The following is a 19,172-nucleotide window of genomic DNA, read 5'->3' as shown; positions in this document are numbered from 1 at the left end:
TGAGTTTTTTCCTGAGGGGTTATAGGAACAACCACCTCATGTTAACCAAGAGGGTGGTTGGTTCCCTGGTGTGTTGGAGCGGAGTAAACTCCCGGGTTGACCGCTTGAGTGTGCCCCCGCACGTTTCATGACGTCTGCCAATCGTGTCAGCCTTCTCTGCCTCTGCCCCTCTAGTGAGTCGGGGGGTATTTTGTGGAGGCTGTGACATGGTGCACAACAATGCCAGCATACGCCCCTTCCGCCGGGGTGCTGTTTTCAGCTGACCCCTTTTGGCGCCTGTCTAGTCCGCAGTGCTCCAGGCTCAGGTTAAGTGCCTGCTGCCTGGATTGAGGGATCGACCTTTTCTGGAGGTCGTCTCCCCGGTGCGCTGCCTGCTCCCATTGTAGGTGTAGCCTCTTGAGTGCTTCGAGTTACAGCCATGCCACCCTGAACGCGCCCGATCTCGTTCGATTTCGGAGGCGGTGTAGGTTCAGGCCTGGGTTATACTTGGATGGGTGACTGCCTGAGTATGCCAGGGGGAGTGAGCCAGGCGGCGTGCTGTTGGGGGGAAGGGCCTGCTCTTGGATAGGCCCTGTCCGAATACGCTGGCGATGTGGGGTGCGGTGTCACTAGTGACAGCCTGGTGAGGTCTCGATGCTGTGGCGTCATTGGCCTCTCCAGGCCCCCTTTTTCCGGGGGGGGGTCCTGTCCCTTCTGGGTCCTCCTTCGCACTCCGCTGCTACGGCCTTGCCACGGGGTCGGGCTTTGGTCTGGACCCCGTGATTTTAGGGGTGGTAACGAGGGTTTGTTCCTTCCGTTCGTTCCCTGGTGGCATGCGGGTTGTGAGTGTGTGTAGTCGTGGGTACACCCCACGGTCTGCTCACCCTGTGCGTTAAGTTGCTTGAGTTCCTCTTCGCGCAGTCGGATCCGTCTCCCTCCCGTCCTCCAATAGGGAGGGTCGGGGGGGCTCGGTCCTCCCCGGTTCTGATGGTTGTGGGGGGCCTCAGTGGGGTACATTTGTCGAGCTCAGCTCTGCTCAGCTCCTGTGGTGCAATTGACGCCGAGCAGAGCTACATGTAATATAACGTACGGTTATGTATATAACCATAGTTATATGAATGTAGTGACGCTCAGCGTCAGGACTCCACTGCGGCCCTTGATCTTGCCTTGAGGTGAAAGATTGTGAAGGAGGTGAGTGCATGGCCACACCCCTGCTTATGTAGGTAGCGGATGGGGGTGTGGCCAGACAGATGTTGGTATGTAAAGGTACATTGAGAGTTTTTATTCAGTGCACAAGTACTGACGTAAAGTATGTGCAATTGACGCTGAGCGTCACTACATTCATATAACTATGGTTATATACATAACCGTACGTTTTCTTTTTATTTAAAAAAGATTGGCACTTCCGCCTCTACAGTACCTCACTTTCGGTCACTTTCAGTACTCAGCTATGAATGAAAATACGCCGGTCTAGTTGCTAAGCTAGCGAACATATTTGCATTCCTTATTAAATTCAGTAACGTTATGTTTTCAAAGAAGAGGAAATGCACATTCAACGCACAGAACAAAATGTGATGCCATTAACAAACGTGTTGGCACCCTGGGTTAACGATGAGGTGAACAGATAAATAAAACGATACTTTTGTCTGATTTGTGATGTAATTTGTGGTCCGCAGATGGACTGCATGGGATGAATAGATTAATAAAACGACATACAGTACATGTACAATAATGTATTTAGCCAAAACATGTTGGCAGAACACCATTTCATTTTATAAATGAATTATAAAGAAAATTGATTCGAACCAGCTTTTTGCCAAGCCTTAGTGTTTGGGAAACGGCGATCTTGCCACTGTGCCACAGGCTCACACATAAAACACAGCTCGAATCTTTTCATCTTATAGTACACTATAACAAAATCGTTGGTAAACAAGCGTGAAAATGCTGAAAATATACACATTGACTGCTAATTTGACAGGTTTGAACTGTTTAATTATTTTTTTCAGCAACATTGCGTGCTTACACAAACTTATTGTTACCAAAAAGCATTACACTAACGCTTTCTTCTGATGAAATGAATGGACAAGAGAGCGTGCGTCGGCCGTCTAATGAAGTTAGATTTGACACGTTTTAATATATACACTTTGACTGCTGAATTGACACGTTTTACTTATTCATTCTTTAATTCAGCAACATTCATTCATACAGTCTGTAGACATAGGACGTTGTAGCATCCTATGAATGAAGTCACCAGCTGTAATCGAACTGAATGTAACTCGAGCTTTGTCGAGCGCGGAGCTCCTCCAATGAATGAACAAAAAGCCGGCGCGTCGGGCCGTTGTCACCAGCTGTATTCGAGCGCCCCTGCTGGTCATTGTTACCGTTAATACGGTGCCCAAACGGTGGTCCAACGACAATTCATGGCTGCATCTGTATATGCAGATTAATCAGAACATCAAGAGAGACTTAGAAAGATGGACAGTAATGCCCCTAGACTTCAACTCAAGGATAGAAATCATCAAGATGAACATACTACCAAGGTTATTATACCTATATCAGTCTTTACCGATACCAATTTGCAATTTGCATACAGGCCAAACAGGTCCACTGACGATGCGGTCTCCCAAGTGCTGCACAGCACCCTCTCTCACCTGGACCGTCAGAAGGGGGGCTATGTGAGATTGTTGTTCATTGACTACAGCTCAGCGTTCAACACCATAGTCCCCACCAGACTGGTGGACAAGCTGATCGAGCTGGGTCTGAGCCCCGCTCTGAGCGCCTGGATACTGGACTTTCTGAGTGAAAGGCCCCAGGCGGTCAGGGTGGGGGGTCAGACCTCCAACACCATCGGGTCCCCCCAGGGCTGTGTTCTGAGCCCCCTGCTGTACTCACTATACACACATGACTGTGTGGCCAAGTTCAGCTCCAACTCCATAGTGAAGTTTGCGGACGACACAGTGGTGGTGGGGCTGATCTCGGACAACGACGAGAAGGCCTACCGAGAGGAGGTTGAGGTACTGGAACGCTGGTGCCAGGACAACAGCCTGCTCCTGAACATTGGTAAAACCAAGGACCTGATCGTGGATTATAGGAGAGGACAGCAGGAGACACACACACCACTGAGGATAAACGGGGCTACCGTGGACAGGGTGAGCAGCTTTAAGTACCTGGGGGTCCACATTGCAGAGGATCTGACATGGACAACACACAGTCATAAAAAAGGCGAAGCAACGCCTATACCACCTGAGACAGTTAAGGAAGTTCAGCGTATCTGGGAAGATACTCCAGTCCTTCTACTCCGGAGCTGTAGAGAGCATCTTGACTGGAAACATCACTGCCTGGTATGGAAACAGCACGGCACAGGACAAGAAGGCCCTACAGAGAGTGGTGCGCTCAGCCGAGCGTACCACGACTACCACGGGTATTGCACTACCAACCCTGCAGGTCCTATACAACAAGAGGTGCAAATCCAGAGCCTGCAGGATAATGAAAGACCCTCATCACCCCAACAACAGCCTGTTCAAGCTGCTGCGGTCAGGCAAACGCCTGCGAACACCAGCTACTAGGACAGAGAGACTTCGGCTCAGCTTCTTCCCCCAGGCCATCAGAGCCTTGAACACTGGGTCTCATTCTCGAACGAAGTTACGACAAAATATTTCGTCTTAGCCAGATTGCGGCCTATTTAAGACATATTAGGGCTGGGAGTGGGAGTCCTCAAATTTTCCTGAGATCTTATTTGAGAGCAGATCTAAGAGTGCTGAGGAGCACACTTAAATATGCTCTCAGCCCACGATCAAATCTCATGATTGACTAATTTAAAATGTTATTATAACTTGACAGACTGTGTTCTCATAGTGATTCCTTCACGTCAACGCTACAGGCCTCCTTGGAATTAATTACTTAATCATAATAAAAAAAAATATGACAATATTTGTACGATAAGAAATTACGAATTTGATGTCGGAAAAATAAATAATATGGATTCATCGATCACAGGGCAGCTGGATTAACCATATCTGAACCAGCTATTTTGGACAAATAATTACTCAGATATTCAAACACAATTATGCAATTATTGTGAAATGATTGAAAATAATAATAATTGAATGCCTTCTGTGGAATTTGTATTTCTTATTTGTTACACATTCTGTTTTAATGATTAATTATATACATTTGAAATAATGCAGGTCAACATGCAATGTATCCCATTGATGGGACAGACCTTTGTTTGATTGATTGATTGAAAACTTTATTAACAGATTGCAGAATGGGTACAGTACAGTACAGCTCAATTACATAAGGGGATGCAGACCAGAGAAAGAATTTCGTCTTGTTTACATCAGGGTCCCCCGTTTTCAATTCATCATAACATATATGACACACATGACACAGATAGACAGTACTGCTACATCTATACATTTATGACATACCAGATTTGCAAATACAGTACTGTTTGTGATACAAAAAGAGTCCAGAAAAGAGAGTACATTTGACGTAGAAACTGTTGGAGGAGGTTGGGTAGGGATGGGTGGGGGATAGACTTACACTGTACAAGCAAAACTGTACATTGGAATATTGACAAAACCATACTTGGTAATTTACTGTACATTGGAGGGGGTTGATATAGCTATAAACCTGCATTCCTTCGAATATATCATTAATCAATTAAACTTATATTTAAATACACTATATAGCCTATACACCAACACTGAAATGACAGTGGATAAATAAATAAGAACTAAAGCTAATCGGTGGAAATAGACTGCATTAATATTCCATAACAAGTCTTGTGTGCGCCTACGAATGAACAGTAGCCTATAGGCTTATGGAATAATAAGCCATACTGCGTTCATTCATTACGCCCGCCGTAGGCTATATATATTATGTCATTCATTCATTCATTCATATACAGTACTGCGCGCATGTGTGTGTGTGTCTGTGTGTGCGCGCGCGCTGCGGCAGGTGTGTACCGCGAGCTGTATATGATGCCAATACATTAATCTAATCTAGTTTTGATGGGCGCAAGCGTGATTACGAAACCTAGCCGCATTTCTCGGAGACGCTCTCTGATTGGTACTGACTGACGCTAGGTTTCGTAATCACGCGGCTCGCAAAGCACTTCCGCCATTCCATTTCACACAGCTGCGTCACCAGTTGCCTTATAAGGAACTATGGAGGCGGTGTTTTGTATGCAAATGAGCTGAACGGGAACGCGCTTTGGAGTTTACGACAGAATGCCATTCTCCAAGCAGATATCAGATCATATAATTTCTGCGACCGTTTCAGCCACTTAAGACATATCTCCAGCACGTTCAGGACTCAGAGTGTACTTGTCATAGATTATGTCTCAGTGGTTCCAAGATAAGTCTTCCAGAATATATCTTTGGAAATTTTTTGGGAATGAGACCCACTGAACTCTCCACACACAAGCACACATGAGCACACACATGACACACACTGTACACGCTCACACACTAGCAGCCACTTTAACATGAGCAAGCACACACTCATGCTGCACACGCCCACACTTATGGCCACTAAGGAAAGGTCACTTTAAAAATAGTATAGTATAACCTGAGATTGTATAAAATAGCATGTACAGAAAGACCCAGTGCCTCATCCGTAGCTAACAGTGTATTGCACTACCAAAGGACCTAGCATGTCCTCCATGCTCTGTAAATAACTTATGTACATATACCGATATGCACTACTATGTTACTTGTTTATTGCACAATGCTGTTCTATTGGATTCTATTATATGTTATTACTACTGTATTGCACATCGTTGCAGGCAAGACCACCCGCATTTCATTGTATACTTGTATGCCGTGACAAATAAAACTCTTGACTTGACTTGACTACCAATACCACAAAACCAATTCAGGGAATGGGACAGACTGATATCGAGATTAATTTGGGCAGGGAAAAGGCCAAGGATCAGATATGTTACTCTACAACTACCAAAGGAGAAGGGGGGAATGGCAGTACCCAGTCTGAAAGACTATTACTACGCAGCACAGCTTAGAGCAGTGGCATGCTGGTGTAATGTAAACTATGAAGCCAGATGGAAAGACATTGAAAAGAAAGGAGAGGGATACAATGTACAGGCACTAGTAGGGGATAGGGAACTATAGACCCAATCACCAAGTTTACTTTAAATATATGGAACACAGTAGTAAAAACACACAAGTTAGAAAAAGAATCCAAGGTCTTGAGATGGGTAACACACAACAATGAATTCAAGCCGGGGATAGGAGACCATGGATTAAAAAGATGGGAAGGGCAGGGCGGTTAGGTGGCGTAGCGGAGATTGCGTTCGTCACCAACCCTGAAGCTGTGAGCTGGATTCGCCTGTTCGAATCCAGCTCACAGCTCCGGGGTTGTCACCAGCTTGGCTGGCCGTTCACACTAATACAATTGGCTGTATTAGAGGGTGGGAGAAGCTGGCGGGGTGGGTCCGGGTCGTTGTAAACAGCGAATCCTACAGTTCGGTCGGGGCGCCTGCTAAGCGCGGATAGGACCTGAGCGGGATAGTGTGATCCTTCCACACGCTACGCCCTCTCAGGGAGGATCCGCGCTGCCAGGTGAAAAGAAGCGGTTGATTGGCTGGACGTGTGTCGGAGGAAGCACGTGATAGCCTCCACTCTCCCAGATGATCTGACTGTGGGGGGTAAGTGCGCAGCGACCAGGAAGGGATTGGGAATTGGCATACGACTAACATTGGGATGGGAGAAAATCGGAGGAAAATGGAGGGGGTAACAGCGATATGTACAATGATAGAGAAAGGAGAAATGCAGACCTTACAAAAACTGAAAGAAAGATTCGGACTAGGGAATAAAGACCACTTTAAAGTTTAGATATCTACAGATTAGAGACTATTACAACAAATAAATAAGAGGAGACAAGGACGAAGAACAGAATGGAATAATTAGGATAATAGTAAGGGCATATGAAGGGAAGAAAGGGAAGGTCATATCAGCAATGTACCAAGCAATAATGGACAGCAAGGGTGTTACAAATACATAAAAGAAAAATGGGAGAAGGAACTAGAGATCGAGATAACAGAGGAGGAATGGTACAACATATGCAAGGTACAGCACTCAACTACTAGTTCAAGGGTATGGAGGGAATTTGGATGGAAAAACATAATTCGATTATTTATAACACCAGAGATAAAAGGCAAATATGCACCAGCACAGAAACCTTGTTGGAGAATGTGTGGAAAAGAAGGAGCGAACCACACACGCATATTCTGGGAATGTCAGAAAATGAGAAATGATTGGGAAGGAATAGGAGAGACAATAAACGGAATAATAGGATACAAAATACCCCAGACAGGTTTAGTGCTGTATTTAGGGAATCTGACACAGGAAGATATACAGGGGGAAGACAAATATCTGATAAAGATACTACTAGTAGCAACCAGGAAAGCAATAACCAGACTGTGGTACAAGGAAGATCCACAGACTAAGGATCAATGGGTAGGAATAGTAGAGGAGATACAAGAAATGGAGAGAATCACACATATGCTGAGGCTACAGGATGAGAAATTCAAATCAAGATGGGAAAAAAATTGGAAGACTATAAGACAATTAGGAACGACACCACAGAAGAAGGAATACAAGGAAGGTCAATGAACCCATGTCATATTCTATTTTGCTTTTCTTTTTTGTTTGTTTTATTTTATGTCTAATGTCTTGTTGTTTATGTACATCTGTTGAAAAATGAATGTTCAAAAATCTAAAGAAATGCAAATAAAGACTTAAGTTTAAAAAAAGACATGCTTTGTTCTGTATGAGCCTCCTGGGATTGTGCTTCATACAGTAACAAAAAAGTTAGAATAAAGACCAAACACTATGAATACAAAACTACACTATACAAAATATACAATATACAAACTAAAGTACAAACTAAAGTACAAAATGCAAACAATGCAAAACTTTGGTATATATATATTAAGGCTGTCAAAGTCAACGCGGTATTAATGCCCGATTCTATTAACGCCACAATTTTTTTAACTCGCGATTAACTTTTTTTTCCTTTCTTTTTTTTTACTAGATTTCACTCAGGTGTATTATTGATACTCTCATTGATACTATGTTTGTTTCTGACTCAGTGTGTGTGTGTGTGTGTGTGTGTGTGTGTGTGTGTGTGTGTGTGTGTGTGTGTGTGTGTGTGTGTGTGTGAGATATATATAGAGAGAGGGGGGTGAGAGAGATGAGGAAGGGGCAAGAGAGAAAGAGAGCTGGGAGAGTGTGTGTGTGAGAGAGAGAGAGGGGGGGGCAGGGGGTGTGAGTCCTCAGCCCTTGTGTGGGTGAATGTAACAAGTTCCTAACGTTTTCTTTCCCCTATTATTTCATGCACACTTTATTCATTGTTTTAAATGATTATTTTCTTTTAAGTAATTTTGTGCATCACTCTGTTTTGAATTTGATGCAAATTTGCAATGCATGCGGGTCATCCTTTTGTGTTAAATGGCTGCATAAAACAAGCATTTGTTGACTCTCATGTTGATAAGAGTATTAAAACTAAAACTGAAAAATATCTGTTTAACTCATTCAGCGCCAATCACGAGAAATCTCAGGTTTTAATCGTTATTTCTTTTATTAGCTATATCCATTCATTTTTCATCCATCCAGCCTGATGTTATCATTGGGAATGGGTCTGAGCTCGCAAAGGGCAAATACCGCCACCTACGCCTTCCAGCCGGTATTGCACATCATTGAAATCCCTCCCCCTTGGGCTGTGCAGTGATCTAAGAAGTCCGGTCCAGGTTTTCCTACTCCGGCATGACTAACGTTATAACACAGAGTTTGGGGAGACTCAGAGCAGCGTGGATTATGCCTTTTGGACATATAACGTTCGATCAATAAACGCGATCAATATTTTGGAATGGCGACCAGGAATTGGATTCATCTTTTTGCATTACATCAGAGTCAAGGTAAGAACACTATATATCCAATCTTGCGTTGATCTGATATTTTTTTCTCCCGCGAAGCTGTGTATGTGTATGTGCTGTTTACCGTTGGTGGCGGGGGGGGGGGGGTGCATGAGGAAGGATAATAACGATAATCTAGCGTTGATTTCAGGAAGATTCGATAATCAGGTGGAAAATGACAACGTGATAACTGGATTTCACTAAAGGGCTATTATCACATATTTTCCTGGGATTACTAAGAATCACCCAAACTATACTAATTCAAAACGGTATAAAACGGAAATGTACGGATGAAAAAACAATCTGTTTTTTGCATGTTGACCAGAAGCAACTCACTGACAATCGACGGTGTTATTAGATCCATAGCTATAATATTTCATATATTTTAAGCACTCGCAAGTTTCGCAGTCTCCCCATTGACTTACAGCGATGGCGTTCTACCCAGAAGGTAAACAGCAATCCTTGGCGCTGAATGAGTTAACACATTCTGCGCCAGAAACGAGTTAACTCATTATTGGCCGCCATGCGTTGAGCGCCAGAAACGAGTTAACTCGTTTTTGGGATCGTTATTTCATTTATTCGCTATATCTATTCATAATTCATAGCTGCAGCCTCTGGTATCCTCTTCAGAGCCTGTCTGAGCTGGCAGACGGTCAACACCGCCCTCTACTGCCAGGCGGAGCTATTGCATCTCATTGAAAATGGGTTGGTGTGTTTTATGAGGCGATCTGAGCCGGGCGGGGTTTAAATACTCTGGCGAACCAGTTCTATACAACGCTGGCATCGAGCAGTAACTCCGCCCGCCCGTCATTGTGAACCGTCTGTCGGTAGTGTGGTGCGGACCTCCACAAGCATTATTTGGAATTGCGATCAGATATTTGGATTATCTCTTTTGCATTACATCAGATACAAGGTAAGAATATTATATATAAATTTGATCGTTGATCTGACATTTATTTCTACCGCGATCACAGCTATATGTGTGGACCGTGTATGGCTGTTTACCGTTGGCTGCGGTGGGGTTGGGGGGGGAGCGCCCCGCTATGACGGTCATTTCATGTATGGACGAGGAGACATACTAATGATAATCTAGCCTTGATTTCAGGATGATTAGATAATCAGCCGAAAGATTACAACGTGATGACTGGATTACAGTAAAACACCTTTTCTCGCCTTTTTCCTGGAATTACTGAAAAACACAGATGATGTACAGATGAAAAAACAATCTGTCTCGGGCATGTTGACTAGAAGCAACTCACTGAGACCTGACGGTGTTATTAGACCCATAGATATAATATAAGATATATTTTAAGCACTCGCAAATGTCACAGTCTAAAACTATATCCATTGAATAAAGACCTGGCGATGAATGGGGTATCAGCACCCCCTGGTGCTGGCGGTCAATGTGTTAACACTTTGGACGCCAACAACGAGTATACTCGTTATTGCCCGCCATGCGTTGTGCGCCAACAACGAGGGGACTCGTTTTTGGGATCAATATTTCATTTTTTCGCCCATTGCATTCATAATTCATCCAGCCTCCCTCCGGGACGCAGCTGGACCCTGTTCTGATATTGCAACACCTCAATACCGCCGCCTGGTGGATTTCGGGCGAGTTACACTCCACGCCAAACCGGAAGTGGCGCTCGGTGCATCAGGGAAATTCCTCCGCCAGAGATATATTGTAACATGGGTCGAGATACACACTTGAGTGCATTGGATCGCTTTCGAAATGCAATAATCAATATGATTTCGGCATTTATTGAGTCATACAAACGGGAAATGGGTCTAGCAGATCGACGTCAAATAATTGGAATATGTTTCCTCCAGTCTCATCGGCGAACGGTAAGAGGGATCTAATGTTATTTTCAGCCCGATTGTTTATTTCTTTCACTGCAATCCATCTGATCAACGTATCAACCCATACTAAAAAAAGGCGCTACTGACAATCAAGGAATTATAAACGACCCCCCCCCTTTCCTTCACGCATGATGAAGCATAATGTATACCGATCATATACATTTGAATTTTTTAATATAGCGTGTATAGGAAAGAAACGCCAATCGATAATCTATCATATGCGTCGGGGCCTATAACTTGCATTTTAGGAATTACTGGAGAAAACCTTAAAAAAATACTTATATTCACGACGGTATTAACACAACAATGTATGAATGAAAAAATATAACATTCGGAACTATAGATACCCGATGTTGAATGGGCCATAGTAATGTCGATATAGCTATAATATAAAAAAAAGTTATAGCCCTGCAAAGAAGGTAAACATCTCCATAGGCTTACAGCACTGGCAGACTGGGCCCAAGGATGGGTACAATGCATGGCGGCCAATCTGTCAAGGTAGATAAAAAAATTAAAAATGTAAAATGCTATTAAGCGTGAGTTAACTATGGACAATCATGCGATTAATCAGATTAAATATTTTAATCGATTGACAGCACTAATATATATATATATATATATATATATATATATATAAGAGAATATATATACTAAATTTGCTTTTATCCTATATATTGTTCATTTTAATGGTTAAATGTACTACTATCCAGTAGATTTTGAATGAATGATTTCATATTAGATTAGATTAAAATGTGTTGTCATCATACAGCACAGTACAACAAAAAGAAGTTTGGCATCCAGCCAGAGTGCAAATGTAACAGTAAAGTGCAACAGCAATATACAATGTACAGGTGAGTACTACTGAGTGATAATCGGATGTATGTACAGAGTTGTAGTATTAATATGTACAGTGATACAGGTATAAAGACACTATGGTAGTAAGTCATACTGGCCAGCAGTGTAACTAGTAGGGATATGTACAGATATAGATATAGTATCTACAGATATGTAAAAAGGATTATATGTACAGACAGATGTGGATAGATATATATACATGGTAATAATAAATATATATATGTATGGTATATACAGCATTATTGTACATGCTATACAGAGTTACAGTATATGGGTTATATGCAGGTGTATAAGTAGGTATATAGAAGGATTATATGCAGGTATATTAACCAATATGGTGATGCTGTGTTGGTTTAAGATTGTGGCAGGACCCTAGGTTCGTACTACCCACCTGTCCCTGGGCGTTGGTGATGATCTGGCTCGTGATGCCGGCCATATTGGACATGGCGGTGGTAAAGATGGGCGTGGAGGTGAGGGAGCTCAGGAACTGGGGCTGCGCCCCGAACGAAGCCGTGCTGAACTGGAAAAGAAACGAAAACACACGCATGAGCCGGTACAAACAACACCTCGTGTGACCAGCGAAACAGATGAAAGTGAACCACATGTTTACATTTACATTTAGTCATTTAGCTGAACGCTTTTATCCAAAGCGACTTACAAGTTCTGTACGACAAGTCATCAGGAAGGGCACAACTCTATCAGCTGAGTAACAATGTTCATCAAAGTGTTGAGTGCTACAGTGTAGGTTAGTTTATTAGGACAACTGCATGACAGTAAGGTTAGTTAGGGTTAGATATATATTATTATTATTATTATTATTATTATTATTATTATTATTATTATTATTATTATTATTATTATTATTATTATTATATTTTTTTTTTCAACATAGTCAATGGTACAGCCCCAAGCTATCAGATCTATATGGTCCTTACGCAGCATGGACACAATACCAGGGCCAGTGTTCGTTCCTGTAAGGTGCCGCGGGTTAAAGGCCAACTTGCAAGTTGTATTTTTGTTCAATAAACAATGTGGACTAGGCCAACGGTGACTTTCATGAAGATGGGAAAAAAAAATATTGAAATTTACCCAGTTTTAGGGTTTTTATCAAACATTTTGTCTGCCCAACACAATCACCACACACATGGATATTTTAATCAATGGTTCATAACGTGCACGACACGTGTAATCGAAATGATGTCGTCACGTCAGGTGCAGGGCACCAGGGGGCTCTGAGAGTCACACACAGCTAGTGGCAGGCAGAGAGCCTTGCTACTACTAGCCGAGGAGTAATGAATGGAAATGTATGTTTCACCTAACAACACTATTGCTCCGTGATCATAGCCATCCATCTCTAAAGCTAACCACTATTTGTAAAAGCCACAACCACGTTATTTATATTTGTAATAATGAAAATCATTATGTCGTTGTACATATTGTGTATACACCGTTAGAAGCTAGCTAAGTTAGCTAACGTAGCTTAGCTTAGCTTGGTAGCCACAATTCTCGAAACTCATAACACTGCCCGATTTAAAATGGTTCTCTCCTCTTTGTATACCTTTGTCCTCACAAGTATTATGCCAGGGAACTTATGGACACGACAATGGTAGTAGTTATAAGGTGTTTGAGCTTGTAGCGTTAGTTAGCTCATAGCTATCGTCACTGATGCACCGAGTGGGGCTAAAGGAGCTACTATCGTATCAACATGCCGGGCGCATAGCTTGCTAGCCAGCATTCTCGAAACTCGATTTAAAATGGTGTGTACTCATTCCCAAAACTCTTTTACATGCACGACAGTAGCCATAATGCTAACGTTAGCGGGGTAACGTTAGCCACAGCTATATAGCCAGCTTGGTACTATGACCCGGGGATAAGGCGACAGCCCACAGACCAGTAGCGCTGCTGTACTGAACAACAGGCTGCCTAGTGGTAAATGTAGTTCTTTTTTTACGACGTTAAAAACATTATAACTACCTTGTTTCAACCAGTTGTAGCTGGTCCATCAAAGTCTCCCGACGATTAAACCCATTTGCGTCTTGTAAGGCGTCCATTTGGATCAAGGAAATAGCTTTCTGCACTCGTCAAAACTCCTTGTAGTGGATCAGAAGTAGGGGAAAGATACCCGACGTGACGTCATGGTCCTGATAGCTCTGATAAGCTTTTTTGATTCGCGCATGCATGTTATTCGTACGTGGACCTTTTTACCCCTTTCTGAGTAGCATTTCCGGCGTCAAATGGAAAAGAATAAATAATTAAATTAGATACCAATGATGTAAACTACCCATAATAGAAGAGTAGGGTTTAACCTGCAAGTTTGGCTTTAAGACTATGGCTCAGAGCCCATTTTACTACACAGGGATCTCAATGTGGAACAGCCTTCCACTTAGTATTAAACGGTCAGGATCTAGAGGAATGTTTAACGGTCAGGTTCGCTCATATCTTTGTGGTAAAGTGGCCAGATAGCTGTCAGGTCGTACTTGGATTATTGTTTTAATGATGGTATAGAAATGCGTTCTGCACTGCACCTGGGTCCAACACACCTACCCAACTGTAACAAACCAAGACTCAAGCTAGGATCAGCGAGGTCCAGTCTCGTGAAATACGTTACAATATAAGAATTGTCGGTATCCCGGAGGACATTGAAGGAACCCGTCCTTCAAGCTTCGTTCCAGAGAAGCTACAGGAGATCCTGGGTAAGGATTTGTTGGCGGGACCCCCGGAATGTGACATGGCACATAGAGCTAATGTAGCCAAGCCCGGGAAGGGGCAGAAGCCAAGGGCCATCATTGTTTGGATCCACAGGCTGCAAGTAAAGGAGCTAATGTTTTAAACCCTGTACGCGGACCTGTGCGCTTCGTTACAATCTAACTACAATCAACAAATACACAACGGAAAGTCGTTCAAAAAGAAATAAATTCTATTCTTAGACAGCGCTCTGAGTTTTTAATACACAGAACGAGACAAAATTACTACTTCCATGGGGCTAGGCCCAGCCATTTACTAGCAATGAGAATCCGTGCTAGCGATACATTTTCAGATATTCCCTCAATCAGAATCCAACGACATTTACGACATTAACGAAGATTAATGACACCTTCAGATCATTTTACTCACATCTATATAGTTCAGAAGTAATTTTTTATCAATTGAAATTTGAAACATTTACCAGCTGCAGGGGAATTGGGGAAACCGATCACTCTTATAGAACTTAAAGAAGCAATTGCTGAGATGCAGAGGGGCAAAGCACCCGGCTGGGATGGAATTCCACCCTAACTATACTTAGCGTTTTGGGAACCATTGGGCCCACTGTTACATGAGATGATTGAACACTCCATTGAACAAGGGGGATTTTCGAGGGATGTAAATATGGCTCTTATTTCTCTACTACTTAAGAAGGATAAGGACCCAAACGACTGTGCTAGCTACAGGCCCCTAAGTCTTCTCGGTGCCGACCTCAAAATATTTGCCAAAATCCTGGCCTGTCGTCTACAAAAGAATATGATGGTGCTAGTACACTGATCAAACCGGTTTTATTTGGGGATGCTTAGCTGCGGATAACCTTAGAAGACAATAACTCCAGCCACAGTCCTGTCTTTGGATGCCATGAAGGCCTGCGATAGACTAGAATGGTCATATATGGTCATATCTATGGATGGTACTCGAGGCTATGGGACTGGGAAAGAAATGTTTACATATGATTAAAGTGCTTTATGCTTCCCAATCAGCAATGATAATGACTGGCAAAATATGCTCCCCTCTCTTTCCAGTCTCTAGATCTTCTAGGCAGGGTTGTCCTTTGAGTCCCAGACTTTTCGCGCTTTCCCCTGGAACCATTAGCCCAATTTATAAGACAAACAGAAGAAATCGTCCCTATAACAATCAAAGATACCCCACACAAAATTGCTCTTTATGCGGATGACTTACTAATTTTTATGCAGGACCCCTCCCAATCGGCCACAAATGTACTTATATAATTGACAAATTTGGTAGACTTCAGGCTTTAAAATCAATTGGCCCAAATCAGCTTGTCTATTTTAAATACCTAGGCATCGAGATTTTCCCCACCCTGAGTCAGACAGTTAGACACAACTACACAGGCACTTCAAATAATAAAAAGATTTGATACAAATAAAAAATTAAACGCTATTTTATGGTATTTGGTCAGGATGTTATTGTCTTGTATTTAGATATCAAGAATATGGATTTCTTGTATTGGACTTTTGCTTGTTGTGTGTTGTTTTGTTTTATGTTATTTTTGTATGTCCTTTGGTCATAACATCAGGGACCATGCTGGAAATAAGTGTTGTCACTTTTGCATGTCATCCTTTGGATTTGTTGTGTCTTTGGAACCATAAATAAATTCAATCAATCAATCAGACAAAGACATGAGATAATCAATCGGCAAAAGGGCGTCCTTACGATGGCAGGGTTGATGGAGAGTCCCGCGGTCTGGAGGGTCGCTACGGACAGGCCGGGATGGGAGATGGTTGTCGTGGGCACTGCCATCTGCGCGGCGGTCACCTGCGTCTGCGGCGTCACCTGCTGCACGGCCGCCTGCGGCTGGAACACCGTCTGCGCAGCCGTCTGCAGCTGCTGCGGCTGCACCGAGTTCAGCACATGGCCTGTGTTCAGCAAATTGAGGTCTTAGCGTACTTTTATAGTAGGGATGGGCAATTCAATAGATAGGGAAGTATTTAGGGAAGTATTCCGCGCCGGTAACATGGCAGCGGTGATACACATACTTCGGTCTCAAGACTTAGTCCTGCATGTATCAACAAATGCGCATGTTGGTGTGAATTTATGTGTGCCATTATTACTACCAACTGTAATAATTGTGGAATATTACTATAATGAGCTGTATGTGTATGAACCAAGCATCACACTGTAATGTACTTGTACTTTATACGTGACAATAAACTACTACTACTACTTCAAATACTAGGATTTTGTTTTTTTACTTCATAGCGAACGTGAGATAATCAAGCGAGCTAGCTGGCTGCGGTCATTGCTAACAGCTAGATATGTGCGAGTCGCAGCAGGCTAACGTTATTTCCCGGAACAAAAGCATTCATTCTGAAAGGTGCTTAAAATGTCTGAGCTTCCAAGTTAACATATGGTTTTTTTTTTTTTTTTTATTTACTTCATAGCGAACGTGAGATAATCAAACAAGTGAGCTGCTACAGTAGCCGGCTGCTGTCATTGCTAACAGCTAACACTAGCAGCCCAAGCTGGCGTATTTGCAGGAACAAAAGCAGTCATGCTGAATTCATTTGCTTTACCTTGGAGGCTAGTTAGGGGCAGTTTGAGGAGGTTACTGGCCGAGTGGGCTGCTGTGATCCCAGGGAGAGTGGCTACATTAGTGGTGGGAATGGTCAGCACAGCCAGCCCCCCCTGCCCACCCATGGAGCCGGCCATGCTGAACGGGATGAGCAGGGGCTGGCCCAGAGACCCTGATTGGGCCATCATGCCAGTCATCAGAGTTGCCAGGCTTTCCTGGGTCAGAACCTACAGTGGGAGACACATGATAAGGGTGATGATGTAGAGAGTTCATATTCAGAGAGTGCAACATGAGTGTTAGTGATGTAAAGAGTTAATATTCAGAGGGTCCAACATGAGTGTTAGTGATGTAAAGAGTTAATATTCAGAGGGTGCAACATGAGCGTTAGTGATGTAAAGAGTTCATATTCAGAGAGTGCAACATGAGCGTTAGTGATGTAGAGTTCATATTCAGAGAGTGCAACATGAGCGTTAGTGATGTAGAGTTCATATTCAGAGAGTGCATTGCAGGCGGTTGATTCTATCAGCTAGATAGACCAGTACTACTATTAATAGTAATCATAATAATCATAACTCTACCCATTTCATACTATAGTCTACCCATATACCTCTGTATGATAGCATGTACAATAGTGCTGTATATACCGTATATATACATTTATATATCATTTTACTGCATATATATATATATATCCATATTTGTCTGAATATACCTGCATATAATTCTTCTATATACCTACTCATACACCTGCATATAACTCATACATGATGTGATGCACGATATATCGGCCGCCGATATAATATCGGCCGATATGGCCGTTTTTTTACACATCGGTATCGGTCCGATATCAAGATAGAGCCGATATTAAAAAAAAATAAAAAAATAAAAAAAATAATCTTTTTTTTCTTCTTTTTACATGTTTTGGCCTTAAATAGTTTCAAAATATCAGTCATTTCTGAAAATAAGTTACAAAAGTAAAAAAAATTATGCGTTTTGGAAAATAGCTCTTTATTTGATTATCATAAAAAAGTGTTTTCTATACAGAGATATCGACATCGGTAAATATCGGTATCGGCCAGAACAGCAATATTAATATCGGTTATCGGTATCGGCCACAATTTTCACATCGGTGCATCACTAATGATGATGCTGTATATACTGTGTATATATATTTTTTTTTATTATTATTACCATATATATATATATATACACATCTGTCTGTACATACCTGCATATAATCCTTTTTACATATGTGTAGATACTATATCTGTACATAACCCTTACTAGTTACGCTGCTGGCCAGTATGACTTACTACCATTGAGTATTTATACCTGTATCACTGAACATATTAATACTACAACTCTGTACATACATCTGATTAGCACTATTACTCAGTAGTACTAATTGATATATTTTATACCCAGTTTAATCACCTGTACATTGTAGATGTACAATTACCATTACATTTGCACTCTGGTTGGATGCCAAACCTCTTTTCGTTGTACTGTACTTGTGCTGTATGATGACAATACATTTGAATCTAATATAATCTAATAATTGTAATGTGGCAAGAAAAATGGTGACAAGCACATGGTGAGCTTCATCATGGAGATGCTGAGCAACCGCAGTTTCCGGCTACACACCAGCAACGGCCAATGCAGCAGAGTGAGGAAACTTAGGAATGGCATCCCACAGGGCTCAGTGCTGGCACCGATGCTATTTAACATCTACATATACGACCTGCCTGCAACTCAATCAAAGCAGTATGGCTATGCTGACGACCTGGCCATCCTACTCAGCAAGCCAGCTTGGGAAGCAGCCGAAGAGGGCCTCACTGAAGATATGAACATCCTGTCTTCATACCTGAGGAACTGGCGTCTCAAGCTCAGCATGGGAAAGACAATGTCTACAATGTTCCACCTCAACAACAGGGAAGCGACCCGTGAGATGAGCGTCATGGTGGATAACGTCCGGCTACAGTACCAACATACCCCCACATACCTCGGTGTGAAGCTTGACAGAACACTGTCATTCAAACAACACCTGGAAGGTGCCAGGGGAAAAACAACTGTCCGTGCCGCGCTGATACGACGACTAGCCGGCACCACATGGGGAGCCTCAACAAAGACACTGCGCATCTCCTCACTGGCCCTGGTGTTCTCTGCCACAGAGCACTGCGCCCCGGTCTGGTGCCGTAGCACCCACGTGAAGAAGCTGGATGTTGTTCTCAACAGCGTCCTGTGGACAGTCTCTGGTTGCCT

The 19,172-nt window shown here is 42.7% G+C and overlaps 1 protein-coding gene across 2 annotated transcripts in view; it reads right to left on the bottom strand.

Annotated features, from left to right (window-relative positions):
- The window catches only part of pou6f1 (POU class 6 homeobox 1), a 54,908-nt gene that overhangs the window by 24,328 nt on the left and 11,408 nt on the right, over positions 1-19,172 (bottom strand). For both annotated transcript variants that reach the window (XM_084333756.1, XM_084333757.1), the window contains exons 5-7: positions 16,912-17,137; positions 16,052-16,254; positions 12,024-12,152 (exon numbers count right to left, since the gene is read on the bottom strand). In XM_084333756.1, coding sequence (XP_084189882.1) covers positions 12,024-12,152; positions 16,052-16,254; positions 16,912-17,137 — 558 coding nt within the window. The remainder of the gene's footprint in view (positions 1-12,023; positions 12,153-16,051; positions 16,255-16,911; positions 17,138-19,172) is intronic.

The sequence above is a fragment of the Notolepis coatsorum genome (genome assembly GCF_963971535.1).
Source record: "Notolepis coatsorum genome assembly, chromosome: 17".
NCBI lineage: Eukaryota > Metazoa > Chordata > Actinopteri > Aulopiformes > Paralepididae > Notolepis > Notolepis coatsorum.
The sequence above is the reverse complement of the archived record's forward strand: the minus strand, read 5'-3'. Positions and strand labels throughout refer to the sequence as shown.